Source organism: Chiloscyllium punctatum, chromosome 24, assembly GCF_047496795.1.
Source record: "Chiloscyllium punctatum isolate Juve2018m chromosome 24, sChiPun1.3, whole genome shotgun sequence".
Taxonomy (NCBI): Eukaryota; Metazoa; Chordata; class Chondrichthyes; order Orectolobiformes; family Hemiscylliidae; genus Chiloscyllium; species Chiloscyllium punctatum.
The window spans coordinates 77,540,853-77,562,791 of NC_092762.1; the positions used below are offsets into that span (position 1 = coordinate 77,540,853).

The following is a 21,939-nucleotide window of genomic DNA, read 5'->3' on the forward strand; positions in this document are numbered from 1 at the left end:
TCGTAGGTGAGAAGTACATATGAGGTGGAGTCACTGTCATATTGTAAGAAATTTGGCAGCTACATGTTTGACCAGACAGTTTCCAAAGACAGCAACAGACAAAAAGGAGCACTTCATCTTCTGCAAATTCAGTAAAAATTCTGTTGCCAAGGTGAGGCAGAAACTTAGCTTACAGGAGCACTGCTCCCTCTCCACTGCAGTTTAAAACCTGGTCATCAGGTGGGAGGTACTCTCAGTGTTGCTGCATGTGGCACAGGTCTGCACCAGTGCAGTCACTTCATCTGGAGGTATAAGATGGACCCTGTCCACAGGGACACAAAGCTCTGGATAAGGGAGGTTAGGACATACCCAATGCCGTCCTCATTCTGCTGACACCTTTCTGTGTAGTTGCATCAAGCTGATGTAGACCCTTGGTATACAAAATCAAGTATCACTACATACCGAGGTTCTACCTGTCCCAGGTGGAGTGAAGGATGGGCCTGGCCTCACTGCCACAGAACACTCCTAATCATTGGTCTGTTCCATATCACCCGTCCCTCAGAGGAAAGTTTGCATCCTTGACCACAAGTCCATCAGGAAGTGGTCAGCACACACAGTCCTTAAGACCCTGCGGGAAAAGAAGGATGGATCCTATTGGGTGGTTCTCTGAGCAGACTGTCAAAGCTATTTGGCAGAATGCCCCATCACTAGAACTTTCCAACAAGCACCAAGACATCACTTGGATGGCGGTGAGAAGGGCACTCTCCACCACCGCACACTGCCCTCAAAGCACCCTGCAGGGGCTAGAGACTGTCACACATCTCCAGATGGAATGTGCTTTTGCAAAGCAAGTCAAGACAGAGTTGCACTGGATTTTGTTGAGGTTCATCCCAAGCAGCTCAGTGATGCAGGACTCTGTGCTCTACAGGTTGTTCCCTGGGACGCACACTAAGACATACATCAAAAGCGACTGGAGGACCATCAACTCAGTCAAAGATACTCTTTGATCTGCCCAAAACCTGTTGGCCTTCCAGAGCAAGGAGTTAACCTCAACAGAGTTTTGCAGGTTGACATATTCCAAGGTCCAGGACTACATGCTAAGGGATGCACTAAAGCCTGGGGCAGCTGCTGCCATTGTCTGGGGTCTTTTTGCCAAAGTTAACAAGAGTCAGTTCAGCTGTCAGACCCTCTTGTTGTGTCAATAGAAAATGCCTGTTTTTTACAAGCTCTGAGAGATGTTGAATTCCAATGTTTTGTTTATTTCTTTTCTCTGCAAAGATTGTACAGAACTATCTTTTTACAAATGATATTATGAATAAAGTACATTTTTGAAATAAAAAATGTCAGTGATGGATTTGCCAATTGGTTTGTGTTCAAAACTCTCAATGCTCCATGTGTATGCTAGAGTTATTGTACAGCTTTAAAATCAATTTGTTTATAAAGAGCCCACTCAGCAAGGTCACCTTAAATAATTAGAACTCAGATCTACAGATCATATTGTGTTGCAAACTCCTACACTTCCCGATTATCCCCCTAGTATTCATGACTGAGTGGTTTACTTCTGCTCTTATGCCTTATGGTCCCTAATACCTTGTTTTAGGACATAACCTGCTGTTTACATTTACAATTCTGCTATTGCCATTTACACCTCCTTTAGACCCATTTTATCAGCTTTTACTTGTTCCATTATAACCTCATTTTTCAATGTTCTTCACTTAATCTTCCCTGCCTTCACCCTCATAATCTTTCCACATTGTTCTTTACTCCCATTGCACCTTTCCCTGCACCTATGCTTGGTTAAAATCAATTGTTTCTTGAGCAATTTCCAGGTCAGACATAGGGTCACAGACTTGCAACATTTTGCTGAGTTGTGCCTGGAACGCACTGAGATTGAGAGTGGACTCTAAACCCACTTGGACATACAGCAGGACACACTGGTGGCAATTTTACTGATGGGTCCCAGTCAAATACACTAGTGGTGACGTTGGAGCCTTGGAGGCAGGCAGGTAATACCAGAAGGTCTCTCTGAGCACCACTGAGCAGCCAGAAAAGAAGATCCCAAGCCCCACCTTGGGTAACTATTGGGAAGCCATCTCAATACACCCAGCAAATGTTACACTTGACTAAGGTACTGGGAAAATGCAGGGGTGTATGGTGGGCAATAATGAGCCAGTTGCTTGAATAACAGGCCACTTGCCTCCAGTAACAGGAGGCTGAACCATTGCCTGCCCCTGTCCAGAATACTGAGAGGCCTGAATAGAGTGCACATGGAGAAGATATTTCCACTGGTAGGAGAGACTAGGACCCAAGGGCACAGCCTTAGAGTGAAGGCTTTAGACCTGAGATGAAGAGGAATTTCTTCAGCCAGAAGGTGGTGAACCTGTGGAACTCATTGCCACAGCCAGGTGTGGAGGCCAAGTCATTGAGTGCATTTGAGATTGTGATAGGTAGGTTTTTGATTAGTAAAGGGATCAAAGGTTATGAGGAGAAGGCAGGAGAATGAGGTTGAGAAACATAGCAGCCATGATCGAATGGTAGAGCCAACTCGATGGGCCAAACAGCCTAACTTTGCTTTTATATCTTATGGTATTGGCAGAAAAACTTCAGACTTCTCTGTCATTGCTATTTCACAAGCCTTCCTGCCTCCCAGTCTACCTCCAGAGGAATGGTAACATTCCAGCCAACAATTCTCTTCCCCTTACCAGAGATGCTGCCTAGCCTTCACAGTATTTCCACCATTATATTATATTAGCTTATATTAGTCCCTGATGTGTACTTAGCCTTAATAAATCAAATGAAGAACTGGTCGGCAAGAGCCCTTATTCTCTGTAGTGTGACATTTGGTGACCATCCTGCACTATCGACCTTGACTCTTCCACACGGGATGTCAATTCATAAAAGAGTTCTCCAATATGAAAAGGTAACATCAGATGACAGAAGTGAACTTATTCAGGAACAGACATAACTAGAAGCAGCTGTTTGCAGAAAACCTAATTTGCACTACCATGACTTCCTGGAATATATTACTGGAATCCAGATTGCTCTAGATATTAAATGGAAGATGGATTTGAGACTGAAATAACTCGACAGAGGCCAGTAACCCATCACCAAGTCAGCATTTTTTACACATGCATTGTACTTGACACTGGTCCAGCTCCCTCACAGCCAACTCTCAGAGTGAACTGAATCTCTAAGTGTCCTGTTTATATCTGTCAGCCAGGGCTCCCTGTTTGGACCAGGTTAACAGCCCAATCAGGGAACTCAGGGAGATCCATCTGACTGACCTCATTCGAATCTCTAGAGAGATTTTTTTAAAGGGGTGAATTCACAGACCCACTGAAATATTAAAGTACTCTGAAGGTATTTGTTCTTTTCATCTCTCTTCAACTGAACAAATTAAAGTCAGAGAGTTCTGCAGCCCAGAAATAAATGCCCTTTGGCCCATCAGGTCTGTACTAGTCAAAAACCACTTAACTATTCTATTCTAATCCACCTTCCAGCACTTGGCACAAGTGGAAATAGGTCTGGGTGGGTTGCTCTTCGGAGGGTCATTATGGACTGGTTGGGCCGAAGGGCCTGTTTCCACACTGTAGGGAATCTAATCTAATCTAATCAAAGCTTTGTATCACATGTATAACATCTAAATACTTCTGAAATGTTATGAGGGTTTCTACCTCTATCACCCTTACAGAGAGTGAGCTTTAGATTCCCACGACAGTCTGGTTTGTGGGAATTAGTTGTTGGGTAATGTCTGCTCAAATCTGCTAATGTCAAGAAAGAGGTTCTGCACCCAAGGTGACCCCACAGGCATTACTGAGGGGTATCGCTTCAAGTATGGCAATATGTGAATAGATGTTACTGAATATTACAGTCTCAAAGACAACAGTCCAGGTTCTACTACGTCTTTATTGAACTGGCTGAGAGTGCCTCACAGTAGAGGTGACATGACTACAGTAAGCCTTTAGTGCAGGAGTAATGATGCTGATAGTGTGATGATAATTGGATAAATTTGAAACTAACTCAAAGTGTTGAAGTAATAACTATTGTCCAAGGTTACCTCCAGTCAGGAGGATCTGTCAAGTGATCAAAAAAGACAAGTCATTTCTGATAACATTCAAAATTATGGGGCAGGAAGATGGCAGCTTTAATACTTTACATTAAAATGTCTCCCAGGTCAGTCTCAACTCTCATAGACATGGTGTAGGCCTGGCAAAAGGATATTAATGTTTCTGCATCAGAAGTCACTTAGCATCAATGCAAGTTAATGGAATTGCTCAGCCAGTGTGTCCACTCTGTAACAGTGGAGAATGTAAAAGTAATGGCTCAATTAAGTAGCACTCCTGCTAGCACTGGTTTCCAGCTCAGTGGCAAAGTGATATAAATCAGATGGTGATATTTCAGAGATCCACATCACACGCTGAGCTGCCTAAGCTGTCTGGAGGTAGAAATAGCACTATCAGAAGATCTAAGTGCAGATGCTCCTCATTTGTTTGCAAGCTGTGCAGCATCACTCTCTCTCTCACTCTCTCTCTCTCTATATCATTAGCTCATAGGGAGGTTGCTGGCACAGTAGAGACAGTGTAGCAACCACAAGAGAAAGCCACAAGATAGAGTCAATAGATGTGAAGCTGGAAAAGCACAGCAGGTCAGACAACATCTGAGGAGCATAAAAGTCAACGTTTCTGGCCGAAACACTTCATCAGGACTGGGAGATCTATTGACATCCATTGACTCTGGCTTCCTGCATCTGCAGTCCTTCCTATCTCCCAGCCACAAGTTAGAACTGTCCTGATGGCTTGTGTTTAAAATCGTGTCAGATATCTTTGGCTTTAGACGGCCACATTGAAGGGATGGTGTAGAAAATTGAGAGGGTTTCATGTTTGCTGAGTGTCCACTCTTTACTTTTAGAGTTTCCAACCCATTTGTGAGTGGGCACATGTGAAAAAGAGCTATGTTTTGTCATGATAGTGATGAAATATGGATTATTTATTTTCAACTGCCTTCATCTGAGTTTAGTACCTCACAGCTTCAAAGTTTAAATGAATGTTAAAAGGAAGGAACGTGAATCTAAACTGGCTGCAAAAATCATCTGATCACAGATTAATGTAAGTTCAGGAAAGCAATATGGAATAAGCTACAAAATTAGCATTTTTTTCTAAAAGCATTGAAAATCAGTCAACTGAGTCAGGTGTCAAGAAACTGACTTGGAGTCATAGAGTAAATAGTCCTTTCGGTCCAACGCAACATTGCCAACCAGATATTCGACATTAATCTAGTCCCATGTTCAGCTTTTGGCTCAATTCTCTCTAAACCCTTCCTATTCATGTACCCATCCAGATGCCTTTTACATGTTATAATTGTACCAGCCTCCACTATTTCCTCTTGCAGCTCATTCCATTTACATACCATCTTTTGCGTGAAAATCTCCAATTTTAATTCACTCTTGCATGTTATGTTGCATATATTGGACATGAAAGGTTGCCTGCAGTAATTCAACATGGAAACATAATGGAGCTAGATTTAAGGATACACTAATGAGCCACATTTCAGTAGCTCTTCAGCAGAGCACCAGAAAGAGAAGGATTTTAAAAGGATTTTAAGAAATGCTTTCTCACTCCATCTCTCTTTCTCACTCTGTTTCCAACTTTCAAAAGCTAGCACTGGTGATTAAACAAATCAGAGAAATGTCCATTCACTAAGAAATCAAGTATTCTACAAATTTAGCTCCTGTTGAGAAGGTAAGACCTCAACAAACAACTATGTTGAGAATGCAGCACTGGAAAAGCACAACAGGCCAGGCAGAATCCAAAGAGAATCGATGTTTCATCCATAAACACTTCATCAACATTCCTGATGAAGGGCTTATGCCTGAAACATTGATTCTCCTGCTGCTCGGATGCTGCCTGACTTGCTGTGCTTTTCCAGCACCACACTCTCGACTCTGGTCTCCGGCATCTGCAGTCCTCAGATTCTCCGAGTTGATTCCAACAAAACAACTATGGTTTCATGTTCAAGTATAAGAAGTTAAAGATTCTATTCTATGTGTTTTATTACTTTTCTTTGGGTCAGTAAGTAATAAACTTCCTCTTTCTTTACAAAACGGCATGGTGGCTCAGTGGCAGGTGGCACGGTGACTCAGTGGTTAGCACTGCTGCCTCACAGCAACAGGGACCTGGATTCGATTCTAGCCTTGGGCAATTGTCTGTGTGGAGTTTGCACATTCTCCTTGTGTCTGCATGGGTTTCCTCTGGGTGCTCTGGTTTCCTCCCACAGTCCAAAGATGTGTAGGTTAGGTGAATTGGCCATGCTAAATTGTCTATAGTGCTCAGGGACGTGTAGGTTAGATGCAATAGTCTGGGGTAAATGTAGACTAATAGAGTAGGGGAATGGGTCTGGGTAGGTTATTCTTTGGAGGGTCGGTGTGGATTGTTGGGCCAAATGACTTGTTTCCACACTAGGGATTCTATGGAAACTAAAGATTTACAAGCATGTTGTCAGGGTTGGAACTATAGGGCGGAGCCGGAGCAATGGAGGCTGAAGGGTGACTGGACAGAAATTTTAAAAATTATGAATAAACAAGATGTTTAACCCGGGGTAGGGGAGAATAAAACTACAGGGCATAGGTTTAAGGTGAGAGGTGAAAGATTTAAAATGAGCCTAAAGGGCATCTTTTTCAGGCAGAGGGTGGTGCGTGCATGGAATGAACTGTCAGATGAAGTGGTGAAGGCTGGTAAAATTACTTAAAAGGCATCTGGGTGGGTCCACCAATAGGGAGTGTTTAGAAGGATATGGGTCAAATGCTGAAAAATGGGACTTGATTAATTTAGGATATCTGGTCGGGATGGACAAGTTAGACTGAAGTGTTTGTTTCTGTGTTGTACGTCTCCATAGCTCAATAGTTTAAAGCTAGCTCCATCATTTTGATATCACAATCTGTATTTTAATTGAACTGTGACATAACTGCATGCTAAGGAGAAGCAAAACATTTGCTATCAATGTTTCATGCCCATTGACCTTATGAAGGATCAGTGGACTGGAAATGTTGACTCTTTTTCTTTCTACAGATCCTGCCAAGACTGTTGAGTTGCTCTAGCATTTTCTGTTTCTGTTTCAGATTTCCAGCATTTGTAGTTCTTTGCTTCACTAAAATACTTGGTGTGAATGATCAAGAGGATTAAAAAGATTGGAGCTGATTCGTCCCTCTTCACTTGGTCATAACAATTGTCATTCCCAATAGGGGCACTGTTCCCAACTGGCGTATTTTGGCCTCCATCATTATTTTCTATTATTTTCTTGTGCGGTGTAGGCATTGCTGGATTAGCCAGCATTTATTGCTCCAAGGGAAGTTAAGATATAGCTATGGGTATGGAATTATGTGTAGGCCAGACCATGTAAGGTCCAGCTGCCATAGGCAGTTAGCCAAGCCTATTGTCAATGAATGTGGGAAGCTGACTACTGCTTATGGGACCTAACTGCAGCATAACATCTTAAGGACGGGATTGAGATAACTGGAGAGAAAAAATTAGTCAAATCTCATCAGCAGTTATAAATCTCCCACTTTTGCAGTTGCTTTTTTATTGCTCGCAACATGATGGATAACGTTCATCCTTCCATCTCACCTGACTTATCCACTAATTCACATACACCTTGCACAAAGATAAGAATTCATTCATAGAATTCCCACAGTGCAGGAAGAGGCCATTTGGCTCATCGAGTCTGCACGGACCTTCTGAAGAGGATCACTCTCAGAATCAGCCCCCATCCTATCCCCATTATCCTGGATTTACCACGGCTAACCCTTCTACCCTGGAAATCCCTGGACACTATGGACAAGTTAACATGGCCAATCCACCTAGCCTGCACATCTTTGGATTGTAGGAAGAAACTTGGAGGATACCCATGCAGACATGGGGAAAGCATACAAACTTCACACAGTCGCCAAAGCTCTGGCTCTGTGAGGCAGCAGTGCTAACCACTGTGCAACCATGCTGTGGTAATTGGAAATAATTTCTTACATTCACAGGACTGTGACAAAGGAAACAACAATGGGAATCTTTGTTGATATGTAACAATTACTCAACTTTAGCTTGCATGCTACAATTGCCTCAGAGAATGACTACATTCACAGGCTTCCTCTATATAACCTAACAACAGGATCACTAACTGGGAACATTTGCAGGAATTACACAATTTGGTCCTTCTCTTCTTCAATGCCAATGGTCTGGATAGATTTATATGGATTTGGCTCTGCTTTTCAACATGCAGCTATGTTAATCTTCAAGCAAATACATTCAGCTCAACCCAGGAACAATAACAGAATCCTCACCTTCATATCCAAGGTCTCTGTCTCAAGCTTCGATAGGTGGCAGGAGTTGTCTTCCAACTCTCGTCGTAGGTGAGAATTCTCCTTTCTAAGTGCCTCAACTTGTTTCACCAGATGATCGTAGGAAGATGTAGAGCCAGACATCCTGAGCTCTTCAAACACCTGCACAAGAAAAAATATATCAATATTAACTTGTCCCAAAGTTGCAATAAAAAACCCCAGTCAAAAAGCCCAGTACCAATCCAGATCCAGAATTCATGGGACCTCCTACATTTCAAGAAGGTGAAGAAGGCACATTGGCACCTCTTCTTCCTCAGGCCGCTAAGGAAATTCAGCATATCCATTAGGCCTCTCACCAACATTTAGAGATGCACCATAGAAAGTATTCAACTGGGTGTATCATGGCTTAGTACAGCAATTGCTCTGTCAAGAACTGTAAGAAACTACAGACAGTTGTGAATACAGCCCAGACCAATACGCAAGCGAACCTCCCATCCAGAGGCTCCATCTATACTTCTCGTTGCCTTAGCAAGGCAGCCAACATCAGAGACCCCTCCTACCCAGCAACATTCTCTTCCAACCTCTTCCGTCTGGAAGAAGGTACAAAATCTTAAACACATGTGCCAACAGGTTCAAAAACAACTTATTCCCCACTGCTATTAGACTGCTGAATGGACCTCTCAAATTTCAAATCTAATGTTGATCTTGCTGTTGTGCACCTCCTGTGAAGCTGTAACATGCCTTGGTCTGTTTAAACACCCTATGATTTGTATGTCTTTGTATGTTGTACTGCATGCAAAACAAAAATTTTCACTGCATGTAGGTACATGTGACAACAATAAATCAAATCAAATCATCCAACAGTGCCTAATACAGAACGTGGGCACTGCCAGGATGTTTCAGAGCCCCCAGGTCCATTTGGTGGGTCTTCCTCCTGGTGAGCAGCGGAATTCTCACTGTGAAGTTGCATTGCCAAGCTGCAGTGAGTAATTGTTAACCCTCCATCCTCTCACAATGTTACACCCAACATTTCATTTATAAAAGTTCAGAAGCTCTCAACTCTGGTGTGTACCCAAGACATAGCAAAGATACTCTGATGCAATCAAACACCTGAATATGAGTTCTGAAGAAGGACCATATTTAACTCAAAATGTTAACTAGTGTCTCCACAAATGCTGCTAGACCTGCTGAATATTTTTAGCATTTCTGAAACAAAAACAGAAATTTCTAGAAAAGCTCAGCAGGTCTGGCAACATCTGTGGAAAGAAATCAGAGTTAACGTTTCAGGTCCAGACCAAAACGTTAATTCTGATTTCTCTCTCCAGATGCTGCCAGACATGCTGAGCTTTTCCAGCATTTTCTGTTTTTGTTTAGGCTTTCCAGCATTCACAGTTCTTTCGGATGTTATCCAGCATTTTTGTTTCAGATTCCCAACTGCTGCAGTATTTTGCTTTTGAATAATTGAAACCACAGTCCCTTGCTGAAAGGCAGAGAAAGATCTGCCAGGACTTTTCTGGAAATGTTTTGCATTGCATTCCTATTACCAACATTGTTTGTATTAACCACATAGATGTAATGGGTGCAGTGGATTTAAGAAAAGACACCTTTCAATAGGTAACACATAGACTAGAATACAAGAGAGTCCAATCTCCTACTTTATAAAACTCATAAATAGTATTGAATGATTGAGAGTTCAATGAATTCAATGCGACAACATGCAATCTATGAAGTTTAACAGAAACTGTAGCATGTGGGTGAAGCATTCATTTATATCCTGTAAAGAGACCTCATTTTGCAATGTATTGTATTTACCTGCGTGCTTGTCCAATCTTTTTATTATTTTAGACCTTATTTTTAGTTTTTTTCTTGTCCATAACTTTTGATTACCTTGTTTTAATTTGTATCTGAATCACAGTCCAGTACCTGCCAGTATGGTCATTTACAATAAACAAATTTTCTACCTATCTATTTCCATTTATCTGACTTTTGCTTTTACAAATGCTCATAGCCCTGTAACTTGTTTCAAACAATTTCTGTTTATTTCAGAATTCCCACATTTCTTAAAATATACTTCACTATAAAATAAGGAGGAAGGGATGGGAAACTTGCCTATAGAGAAAAATTGAAAAAAACCTTTAAAACTTTCATATTCCTAGGTCACATGAACAAGCTACTAATAGTGTTCGGGCCAGACCATTATAGCAGATGTGTCACCTGCAACTATAATGAGTTGCAAACTGCTATCATCAGCACTTTTGCAGTTATCTTAGAAACTATGCAACTCAGCAATTAGATCTCCCATTCTACATGATGGAAATATTGCTGGTTTTCATCATGCTCTGTTCTGAGTTGTCTCGGGGACACCAAATAGTACACAGACAGGTAATGCTCAAACCAGGCTCTATTTGTTTAATATTCATGCTTATACTTTGGCATCGCTAAAGATCAACATTAATTGCCCATTTCCACTTTGACAATGAAAGGGTTGTGTGACAATCCTCTCATGGCTGATGAGGAATCCTAATTAATCTCCTTGTGGAGCTCATTGTGTATGAGTTCCCTTGGCAAAAGGTAATGGCCTTCCCACTTGGATCTCATCACCTGAGTCCTTTACTATGGCACAGTGTACTGTCCCTATCCCTGGACCAGAAGGATTGGGTTTAAGTCCCACCTGCTCCAATGGTATAAAATAATATCTCTGAACAGGTCTCTAAGAAAAATAGGTTAAATTAGAAAAACATTTTAAAATTTGATAGTGCAAACTCACCACCCTTCTCTCACCTGCATTACCTGTAATGGGCTTTGTATGTAAATTTCTAATTGGCTACACAGATGTAGTAGTGGTGGTGTATAATAGTTAATAAAAAGTAACAGTGATTTAGTGGTGAAAAATAAACCATTCGGATTTTTGTGATTACACATTTGGATATTAAAAAAATAAAGACCCAACAGTGATTTGGTGGTGGGAAAACTATTCAGTTGTATGTAAGAGCATCTCTGGTTATATTAAAAAAAGACAAGACTCAGGCTGTTCTGTGTCTCTCCCTACACCTAGCATCTAAGAACACCAGCACTGAAAAGTTCCGACGGGTTAGTGTTGATGACTACAATGACAACAGCTATATGACGAGGAAGAAGAAGGCAAGAACCAGCTCATAGAGGCATAGAGTCATAGAGATGTACAGCATGGAAACAGACCCTTCAGTCCAACCCGTCTGTGCCAACCAGATATCCCAACCCAATCTAGTCCCACCTGCTAGCACCTGGCCCATATCCCTCCAAACCCTTCCTATTCATATACCCATCAAAATGCCTCTTAAATCCCCACAGTATGGAAACAGGCTATTTGGCCCAACAAATCCACACTGATCCTCTGAACAGCATCTCACCCAGATCCATTCTCTGACCCTATTCCTACATTTCCCGTGGCTAATGCACCCAATCTACACATCTCTGGACTCTATGGACAATATAACCTGGCACGCAGACACAGGGAGAATGTACAAATTCCACACAGAGTTGCACAAGGCTGGAATCGAACGCAGGTCCCTGATGCTGTGAGGTAGCAGTGCTAACCACTGAGCCACTGTGCCACCCACCCCAGGCAAGCTTATCTGAATGTTGCTCTTCGAGCAAAACTTTAAAATCCTCCAATAAATACAAAGATAAGGACAAACCAGAAAATGCTGTTCTTAAAGCTATGACTTAGAGTCACAGTGATGTACAGCACGGAAATAGACCCTTTGATCCAACCTGATCAAGTCTCCTCCCTCTAGAACAGAGGAATGAGACCAAATTAAGTGTCCTAACGTATTGTTGTATTGAAATAATCAGTTTGGAACCTGTAGTTTTCCTGCAATTTTCCCATTTTATTTCCTTTCGCAATGGAAAAACAAGCTCTTGACATTCTGACACTAACCGCTAAGAACCAAGGTCTGAGCTACAACAGACAGGTGAGTGTTAAGTCACAGCCTTTTAAGTAGCAATAGGCTAGTTTACCCCAAGAATAATAAGTCAGTTATTATCTTCCAACATGACAAGGGGAATTAAACTCTCGCTTTTTAATTTCAATGTTGACCAAACGTGAGTGAAGATGAGTAAACCAGATTTAATTTCAAAGCCAACATGAAAAATATGGGAAGGTCTCTTGTGAAGGAGAACAAATCCTTCGCTCAGCACAGATTTCCCTGAGGCCCAATGAATCATGATGCTCAAGGTGACTGCTTGATGCAGAGAATGCCAGACACCTCTGGTGTGCACTCATTGCCATAGCTTCTGTTAATAAGAAAAAGAACATAATTCACTCGTCAAGAGAAAATAAAGCTCCTAAATGAAATTGCAATGACCATAATTTGTGTTTATATTTACTGGGAGCACTTGCATATAACTCAAATGTTGTCCTAAAGCCATCTCGTTTGCGCATATAGAGAGTTGTAAATGTTTTTGGTGGGTGGTTCATCATTAGGAAATGAAGTAGGAAACTGAAATGTTCCACACAGTCCCATAGACTGTGCTCCCCAGATGTGTATAAATCATGGTACACTGTTACATTCAGTGAAAGCCTGCTTGCAAACCCTCAACATGATATAAAAGAGAAAGGAAAAGAAAAATGGTTATTTATACAGAGCCTTCCTCAATGTCAGGACATCTGAAAGTATTTTCCAATCAATGAAGCGCTTTTGAAGTATAATCATGAGTGATATGTTGGAAAAATAACACACAAATTTATCCCAGAGTTCCTATGGTAGTAAAGGCACTGGGCCAGGTTTTCTTGATGTCGAGACAAGCCATTTGAAAATGAGATGCAGGATCTGATTTCACAATTCCCATCCCATTCCTGGTACCAGCAATTTTTGTCCACCGGACTAATTTTTCAGGGACAAGCTTACACCTTACACCCCCATTGCATGGGCACGTGCCTCATAGTTTTTTGCAGTTTTCCTGGAGATGTGCAAGTTACACCATGTCTCATGGTTCACGGAACCTCAGAAGGGTCATGAACCGTAATCTAAATTTTGTAATCTTTTCAAAGGTCAGTTCAAAACCCATGTCTTCCAGATAGGGCCATGATAACTTTACTGCTTTAACTTTAACCATGAGAGCTCAATATCCAGGACACAGAACACCATGGGGCCCCCTGTGCTCAGGCCAGGAGTGGCCCACTGTGGCCACGTTGGAGGCCAGGGGCAAGATCAGGGGTTCTGACCAGGAGCAGCACTGGGGGGACTATGATTTCTATCATTGCCATTGCTTGCTGCCACTCCACATGGTCCCTCATACCTTCTATGTCAACCCAATGGTAGCTCATGCCCTAATTACTCTTCATGTTCCATGCTCTTCATGCCAATTCAACAACAACTGATGCCCCTCTGTGCCAATTCATTCACTATACACTGTACATATAGCCAGTGGGTGAAAGAATTTCATGTAGGATTGCAAAATAAGCTGATGGTACATAGATAGTTAGCAAAATAGGAAAGTGAAACAAAAAATAAAGATTGCTGAACAAACTCAGCAGGTGTGTTTGTATCTGTAGGAAGAAAACAAAGTCAACCTTTCGAGTCTGGTGACTTTTCATCAAAACGGGAGGTGGAAAAATAAGTTGTACTGAGTCTACAAAGGGATAAAGGTAGGTTAGGTAGGTGGACAACAAATTGGTACATTATGTGGGAAATGTGAAGTTGTTCACTTTGGCAGGAAGAATAGAAACTCAGCTTACCATTCAAATGAAGACAGGTTGAAGGACTCTGGGTATAGGCAGATCTAGGTGTCTTGGTACATGTTTCATAAAAGATTGGCATGCAGCAACAGCAGGTGGTTAAGCAGGCAAATGGAATGTTGCAAAAGGAAGATAACACATAAATAGGGAAGTGTTGCTACAAATTCATAGAGCAATTTAGATATTATGAACAAGTGTAATAATTGAGAAAGTAATGGCAGGTGGTGAGGAAGCATTGAATTCTTTAATTGGCATCTATTTTGCCTTTGATTTTAAAGATAAATCTGTGGGGCTGAATGGCCTGTTTCTATTGCTATATTCCTTTGATGGTAACAGGGAAAGATTTGATTGTACATATTATTGAAAGATTTAACTTTTGGTCTATGTTGGACACAACATTTCCATCATCCAACCAAAGGCAAAATAGACTCCATCTAAGCACTTCAAATATTATTTTACATGTGTCATTATTTTCCATTTCACTTGTTGATTGCAATATCTCAGAAATACTGCAAGAGAAGAGAGAGTTAAGAAGGATGATGATGCCGATGAGTGAAGTATAGTTAAGATCAATTGATCCCAATGTCAATTTCTGTGTAATGTAGCAAGTAGTGACTCAGTCATAATGGATTAAAGTTTGACTTTTTTCTACCACTATACCTCACTGATACTCCATTCCCTGGCTCCACAGGTTCTGCGCTATATCAATGCCAATTTTTTTCTAAAAGCCTGTTCCTTCACTTCTACCCTTGCTGACTCCAGTGAACTCATCCACAACCTTCCAATACTGTGATTTCCAAATCTTCTTCTTTTACTTAAGGATCATTCCCATGTCTTTGGCTCACCCTGCTCTGCAAGCTCATCCAACCCAAATGCTACTTCACACTCTCTGTATCACTTCCATCCCTCTTCATCACCATTGATGGTGCTTGTTCTCTAAAGTTATCTTCCTAAATCCATCTGTTGTATTCCAAGCTTCAAAGTCCTCCCTAATGACACCTTCTTCCACTCATATAGCACATTCAACTAAAAGCCAAATGCCAAGGCAAATTAAATACAGAGATAAAGGGAAAGGGTTCTGGAAATGAGGTGACATGACCAAAAGACAGATAGTGGAAAACGTAGTTTGATTAATGCCCCTTAACAGAGGTGAAAAGTGAAAAAGGAAAGGGTGTAGGGCAGTAAGTTCAAAGATTACTAGGCCCTTAAGGTTATTGTCTAGAGAGGAGAAAAGCATTGAAATGAATAAGGGTGCAAAGTTTAATATATTGGTGTCAAAGGACCAGCATCAGTCAGCAAGGACAGGAAGTGAAGGGTCAGGGGGACTTGGTAAAACAATGATATAAGCGGCTGTACGGATATTGGCATCCAACAATTGTCAGTCTCTTAATAAACCTTATAGCAGTATATCTCACATCAACTTACAGGACACCTCTGCACTGGTTTCTCTCACTGTAGTGTTGCAGCAAGGACAGGCGTGTGCTCAGGAACACATCCGTGCTCATGAACTGAACTAGGTTATACCTCCAGCCTGTTCACTTCCTGTCATAGCCATCTCGTTGCTGCCTGTGGGCTCCCTGCCTTGCATTGCCTTGCTTTACCTTTTTGCACTTGGCACCTCAGATAGATTTGCCAGTTTCACAGCATTTTTGTCCCACTTAGTGCTGACACAAAGCCAGGAATTTAGTCATAGTTGTCAGCGGTCCTCAATCAAGTCATGGCTGATCTTTTTGTGGTCTCAGCTCCACATACCCACCCTCTTATCCGCCCTCTCACCATAACCTTAATTTCTTTACTGTTCAAAAAACTATCTATCTTAGCTTTAAAAACGTTCTAGAGCGAATTATACAATGAACGGAAGAGTCTTGGGAAAGGTTGATGGGCAGAGAGATCTGCGAGTTCAGGTCTATTGTACCCTGAAGGTTGCTGCACAGGTGGATAGAGTGGTCAAGAAGGCATATGGTATGCTTGGATGGGGTATTGAGTACAAGAGCTCGCAGGTCATGTTAAAATTGTACAAGACATTGGTTCGGCCGCATTTAGAATACTGTGTACAGTTCTGGTCACCACATTACCAAAAGGATGTGGTGCTTTGGAGAGAGTGCAGAGAAGGTTTACAAAGATGCTGCCTGGTATGGACGATGCTAGCTATGAAGAGAGGATGAGTAGGTTAGGTTTGTTTTCATTAGAAAAAAGGAGATTGAGGGGGGGACCTGATTGAGGTTTACAAAAGCATGAAGGGTATAGACAGGGTGGATAGAGATAAGCTTTTTCCTAGGGTGAAGGTTTCAATAATGAGAGGTCATGCTTTCAAGGTGAGAGGTGAAAAGTTTAAGAGGGATACACGCAGCAAGTACTTTACACAGAGGGTGCTGGATGGCTGGAACATGTTGCCAGCAGAGGTGGTAGAGGCAGGCCCGGTAGATTCATCTAGACAGATGCATGAGTAGGTGGGGAGCAGAGGGATACAGATCTTAGGAATTGGATGACAGATTTAGACAGTGGATTTGGATCAGCTCAGGCCTGGAGGGCTGTAAACTTTCTTTGTTCTTTGTTTTTTTATTGACTGAGGAAACCTCAACCACTCCACTGGGCTGGAACTTCCATAGATTCACAACCCTCTGGGTGAAGAAGTTCCTTCTCAATTCAGTCCTAAATGTGCTCTCCCTATTTTTGAGGCTATGCCTTCTTGTCGTAGCTTCACCCACCAGTGGAAACATTCTCTCTACTTCTATCTTATCTATTCCCTTCATAATTTTATATGTTTCCATAAGATCCCCCCCCACCCCCCACCTCAGTCTTCTGAATTCCAATGGATATAATTCCAGTCTACTCAGTCTCTCTTCATAAGCCAAGCCCCTTAATTCTGGAATCAACCTAGTGAACATTCTCTGTACTCCTTCTAATGCCAGTACATCCTTTCTCAAGTAAGAAGACCAAAACTGCATGTAGTACTCCAACTGTGGCCTCACCAGCACCCTATACAGCTGTAATATAACCTCCCTGCTTTTAAACTCAATACCTTTAGCAATGAAGGACAAAATTTCATTTGTCTTCTTAATTACCTGTTGCACCTGCAATCCAACCTTCTGTGATTCATGCACAAGGCTACCCAGGTCCCTCTGCATAGCTACATGCTGCATTTTTTTACTATACAAGTAATACTCCTTTTTACTGTTATTCCTACCAAAATTGATGACTTCGCATTTAGTAACATTGTATTCCATCTGCCAGACTTTTGCCTACTCCATTTGCCAGACCTTTGCCCACTCACTTAAACTATCCAGGTCTCTTTGCAAAGTTTCACAACCCTCTGTACACTTTGGTACACACTCAGTTTAGTGTCATCCACAAACTGTGACATACTACACATGGTCCTGAACTCCAAATCATCTGTGTAAATTGTAAACAATTGCAGTCCTAGCATTGAGGCACACCACTAGTCACTGATTACCAACCAAAAAAGCACTCATTTATCCCCCTCGTCACTTCCTTTTAATTCACCAATTCTCTGTCCATGACAATATATTGCCCATAACATCATGCATCTTTATCTTATGCAGCAGTCTTTTGTGCGGATGCTTTTTGAAAATCTAGATACATCACATCTACTGGGTCCCCACTGTCCACTGTGCTCATAATGTCTTCATAGAATTCCAATCGATTAGTTAAGCATGACCTGCTCTTCATGAACCCATGCTGCATCTGCCCAGTGGGACAATTTCTAACTAGGTGTCTTACTATATCTTCGTTGATAATAGACCCAAGTATTTTCCCCACTACAAAAGTGAAGCTAGCTAGTCCATAATTCCCCACCTTTATTCTACCTCCTTTTTTTAAACAATAGCATCACATTTGCTGTTTTGTAATCTGCTGGAACTGCCCCAGAGTCCAGTGAATTTTGGAAAATTACCACAAGTGCATTTGCTATTCCTCCCTTTCCTGATGAAGACCTTATGCCCAAAGCATTGACTCTCCTGCTCCTCGGATGGTGCCGGTACAGCGCCACATTTTTCAACTCTGCATTTCATCAGGGCCAGGAGACTTGCCTACCCTTAGCTCCATTAGCTTGCCCAACACAACCTCTTTTGTGACAATGATTGCTTCTAGGTCCTCACCCCTTTGTCACTTTTCAATTACTGGCATGTTATTCATGTCCTCCACTGTGAAGAACAATGCAAAATACCTGTTCAATGCCTCGGCCACTTCCTCCTATTCCATTAATAAATCCTCCTTTTCATCCTCTAAAGGACCATTATTTACTTCAGCCACTCTTTTTCATTTTATATATTGATAGAAACTTTTGCTATCTGTCTTAAATTCTGAGTTAGTTTATTCTCATAATCCATTTTACTTTTCTTTACAGCTTTTTTGGGGCTTTCTGTTGACCTTTAAAGCTTTCCCAATCTTCTAGTTTCCCACTGATCTTGGCCACTTTGTATGCCTTCTCTTTCAATTTGATAGCCTCTCTTATTTTCTCAGACAATCTGGCAGATTACCTCTTTTCCAATAGTCCTTCCTTTTCACTGAAATATACTTTTGCTGATCACTTTGAAAAATTACTTTGAAGGTCCTCCACTGTTTGTCAACTGTCCCACCATCAAGTCTTTGTTTCCAGTCTACTTTAGCCAAATCCTCCCTCATGCTATTGTAGTCTCCTTTGTTTAAGCATAGGAGCTTGGTTTTGGATTTTATCTTCAGACTCTCCATCTGTATTCTAAATTCAACCATCCTGTGATCACTCCTTTCAAGAACATCCATACCAATGACATCATTAATTATTCCAGTCTGATTAAACAGGACCAGATCTAGAATAGATTGCTCCCTGTTGGTTCCATTACATACTACTCAAGAAAACTATCGCAGATACTTTTAATGAACTCCTCCTTAAGGCTATCCTGACCAATCTGGTTCGATCAGTTGACATGTACATTAAAATCCTCCATGATGATTGCCATACCATTTTCACAGGCATTAGTTATTTCATTGTTTATTGCCTGCCCCAATGTGATATTATTATTTGGTGGCCTATAGACTCTACACCTTTTCCTTATTAGAATTTCTCATTTCCACCCAAATGGATTCAACCTTATTCTCCATAGAACCTATATCATCTTTCACCTGATATCATCCTTAAAATATCACAGCCACACCACCTCCCTTTCCTTCCTGTCTGTCCTTCCGAATAGTCTGGTACCCCTGCATATTTAACTCCCAGCCATGACCATCCTACAACCATATGTCTATAATGGCTGCTAAATTGTATTCATTCACAATGTTTGTGCTGTTAACTTATCTACCTTGTTATGAAGGAGTGCAGAGCCAAATGGTGGGCAGTGCACTATCTGTCTTGACTCTTCCTGCCCTGTTGTGCGCTGTTTTCCTCCTGGAATGCATGAGAATCAGGTTTGAAACAAGGGTGAAAGTTGGGCGGCATAGTTGTTTCTTTTGGGTCAGTTGGGGATGCATCCCAAGTGAGTGAGTAGGCAGTGTAGAGGGCAAGAAGGGTTAATGGCTTTAGGGTTATGGAATGGATGGTTGTGGGCAAGTGAAAGGAGATGCTGCAGGCAATAGTGAGAATGTTAGGACATGAACCTTTATGGGAGGTGGGAACAATAGAGTGTGTGATGGTGGAGAGATGATGGTGGCACTTATGCTGGACGAGTGGAGCAGGTCACTGACCTTCTGCCTACAGTGCCGGGCGTTCCACCAGATCACGGAGCATGCTCTAACCCAGGACTAACCTTGGGCCAGGCTGACATGGCTTGATATCCATGGCCTACACTGCTGGTGCTGGAGGAAAAGCATATCCCGTGTCTGCATCACCCTGTCAAGCTAGACATCCAGGGCCCTGCCCACAAAGCATGGCACCAAATTTCCTTTGTCTGAGACAAAAGTCATGAACCATACAGGGCAGCTGCCTGACAGGTTGACAGTACTCAACGAGGTACACAATGGTTTTTTAAAGATGTTGCCTGTGCGAGAGATACATACAGGGGAGGGGGGGTGTATTTAATGAGGTGAGTTTGGTAAGAAATAGAGACAAAGTTCTTTGGGCTTCACGTCAACAAAAACAACAAAAAAATCAACACAACTCACACTGAAGAAAAATGGAAGATTCAGCCAAATGTGTTTGGAAATCTGAGAGCTTGGGGGCAGTTGAGTACAGAATCAATTGAGAGGTCTGGAAAATGGTTTTCTGAGCACTGTAGGAAGCATTAAAGAAAGAAGTATCCAGCCAACACTGTTTGTAGAATTTACTGCCGTACAGTTTTGCTTCACTGACTCTAATTTATCTCCTGTGGAAAGGGTTGTTTCTTGTAGTTTTCCTTTGTGTACAGAAGCATTGCTGACGAAGTGGATACTGTACAATGAAAGACTATTAGCATAAATGTTACTCAGGAACAATAGAGGACAAATCAAAAAAAGGTGATGGAATACAGCCAGGAAAACATAAATGGAATAGTGTTAGAAAGAAACCACTGTTTTTAAATGCAAACAAGAGAAAACAGAATAGAATTTTAGTAGAAGCAAGGGGTTATGTTTGACATTGGGTAATCTTACATTTCTCCTGATTTAATTCTGCATCGAAGTCAATGCAGATTTTGATTTGGTTTCACCCAGTTTATCAGATACCTGAACCTCTGATTAGGTTGTTTCCCTATATGTCAACCATTGTAACAGTTAGTTCAGTATAATTAACCACCAGCCAGGAGGAGTGTAAAATCTTCTGCTCCAGCAACCCTGCTGCAAGGTTCCTGAGTGTGGATATTGATAAACAATAAGATCCATCTCAGTTGTGAGGCCTTCCACAGTTGATAGGTTATGAAAATCCATTGCCAACAGACTGAGAAACAAAGACTAGCCACTTGGGTGAGGTACAGGGGGATTGCTTCTGCCTGTGGAAGAAAACCACATGGCAGTAATAAGACCATAAGACATAGGAGCGGAAGTAAGGCCATTCGGCCCATCAAGTCCACTCCGCCATTCAATCATGGCTGATGGGCATTTCAACTCCATTTACCCGCATTCTCCCCGTAGCCCTTAATTCCTCGAGACAACAAGAATCTATCAATCTCTGCCTTGAAGACATTTAGCGTCCCGGCCTCCACTGCACTCTGCGGCAATTAATTCCACAGGCCCACCACTCTCCGGCTGAAGAAATGTCTCCGCTTTTCTGTTCTGAATTTAACCCCTCTAATTTTAAGGCTGTGTCCACGGGTCCTAATCTCCTCACTTAACGGAAACAATTTCCTAGCGTCCACCCTTTCCAAGCCATGTATTACCTTGTACGTCTCTATTAAGTCTCCCCTTAATCTTCTAAACTCCAATGAATACAATCCCAGGATCCTCAGCCATTCCTCATATGTTAGACCAACCATTCCAGGAATCATCCGTGTGAATCTCCGCTGGACACGTTCCAGTGCCAGTATGTCCTTCCTGAGGTGTGGGGCCCAAAACTGGATACAGTACTCCAAATGGGGCCTAACCAGAGCTTTATAAAGTCTCAGTAGCACAACGGTGCTTTTATATTCCAACCCTCTTGAGATAAGTGACAACATTGCATTCGCTTTCTTAATCATGGACTCAACCTGCATGTTGACCTTTAGAGAATCCTCGACTAGCACTCCCAGATCCCTTTGTACTTTGGCTTTACGAATTTTCTCACCGTTTAGAAAGTAGTCGATGCTTTTATTCTTTTTGCCAAAGTGCAAGACCTCGCATTTGTTCACGTTGAATTCCAGCAGCCATTTCCTGGACCACTCTCCCAAACTGTCTAGCTCCTTCTGTAGCCTCCCCACTTCCTCAGTACTACCTGCCTGTCCACCTAACTTCGTATCATCTGCAAACTTCACTAGAATGCCCCCAGTCCCTTCATCCAGATCATTAATACATAATGCGAACATCTGTGGCCCCA

The 21,939-nt window shown here is 41.9% G+C and overlaps 1 protein-coding gene across 1 annotated transcript in view; it reads right to left on the bottom strand.

Moving 5' to 3' along the window:
- Positions 1-21,939, bottom strand: part of apc2 (APC regulator of WNT signaling pathway 2) — a 206,721-nt gene that overhangs the window by 116,011 nt on the left and 68,771 nt on the right. Inside the window, exon 2 of the mRNA XM_072594240.1 lies at positions 8,306-8,464. Within this exon, the coding sequence (XP_072450341.1) occupies positions 8,306-8,464 (159 nt within the window). The remainder of the gene's footprint in view (positions 1-8,305; positions 8,465-21,939) is intronic.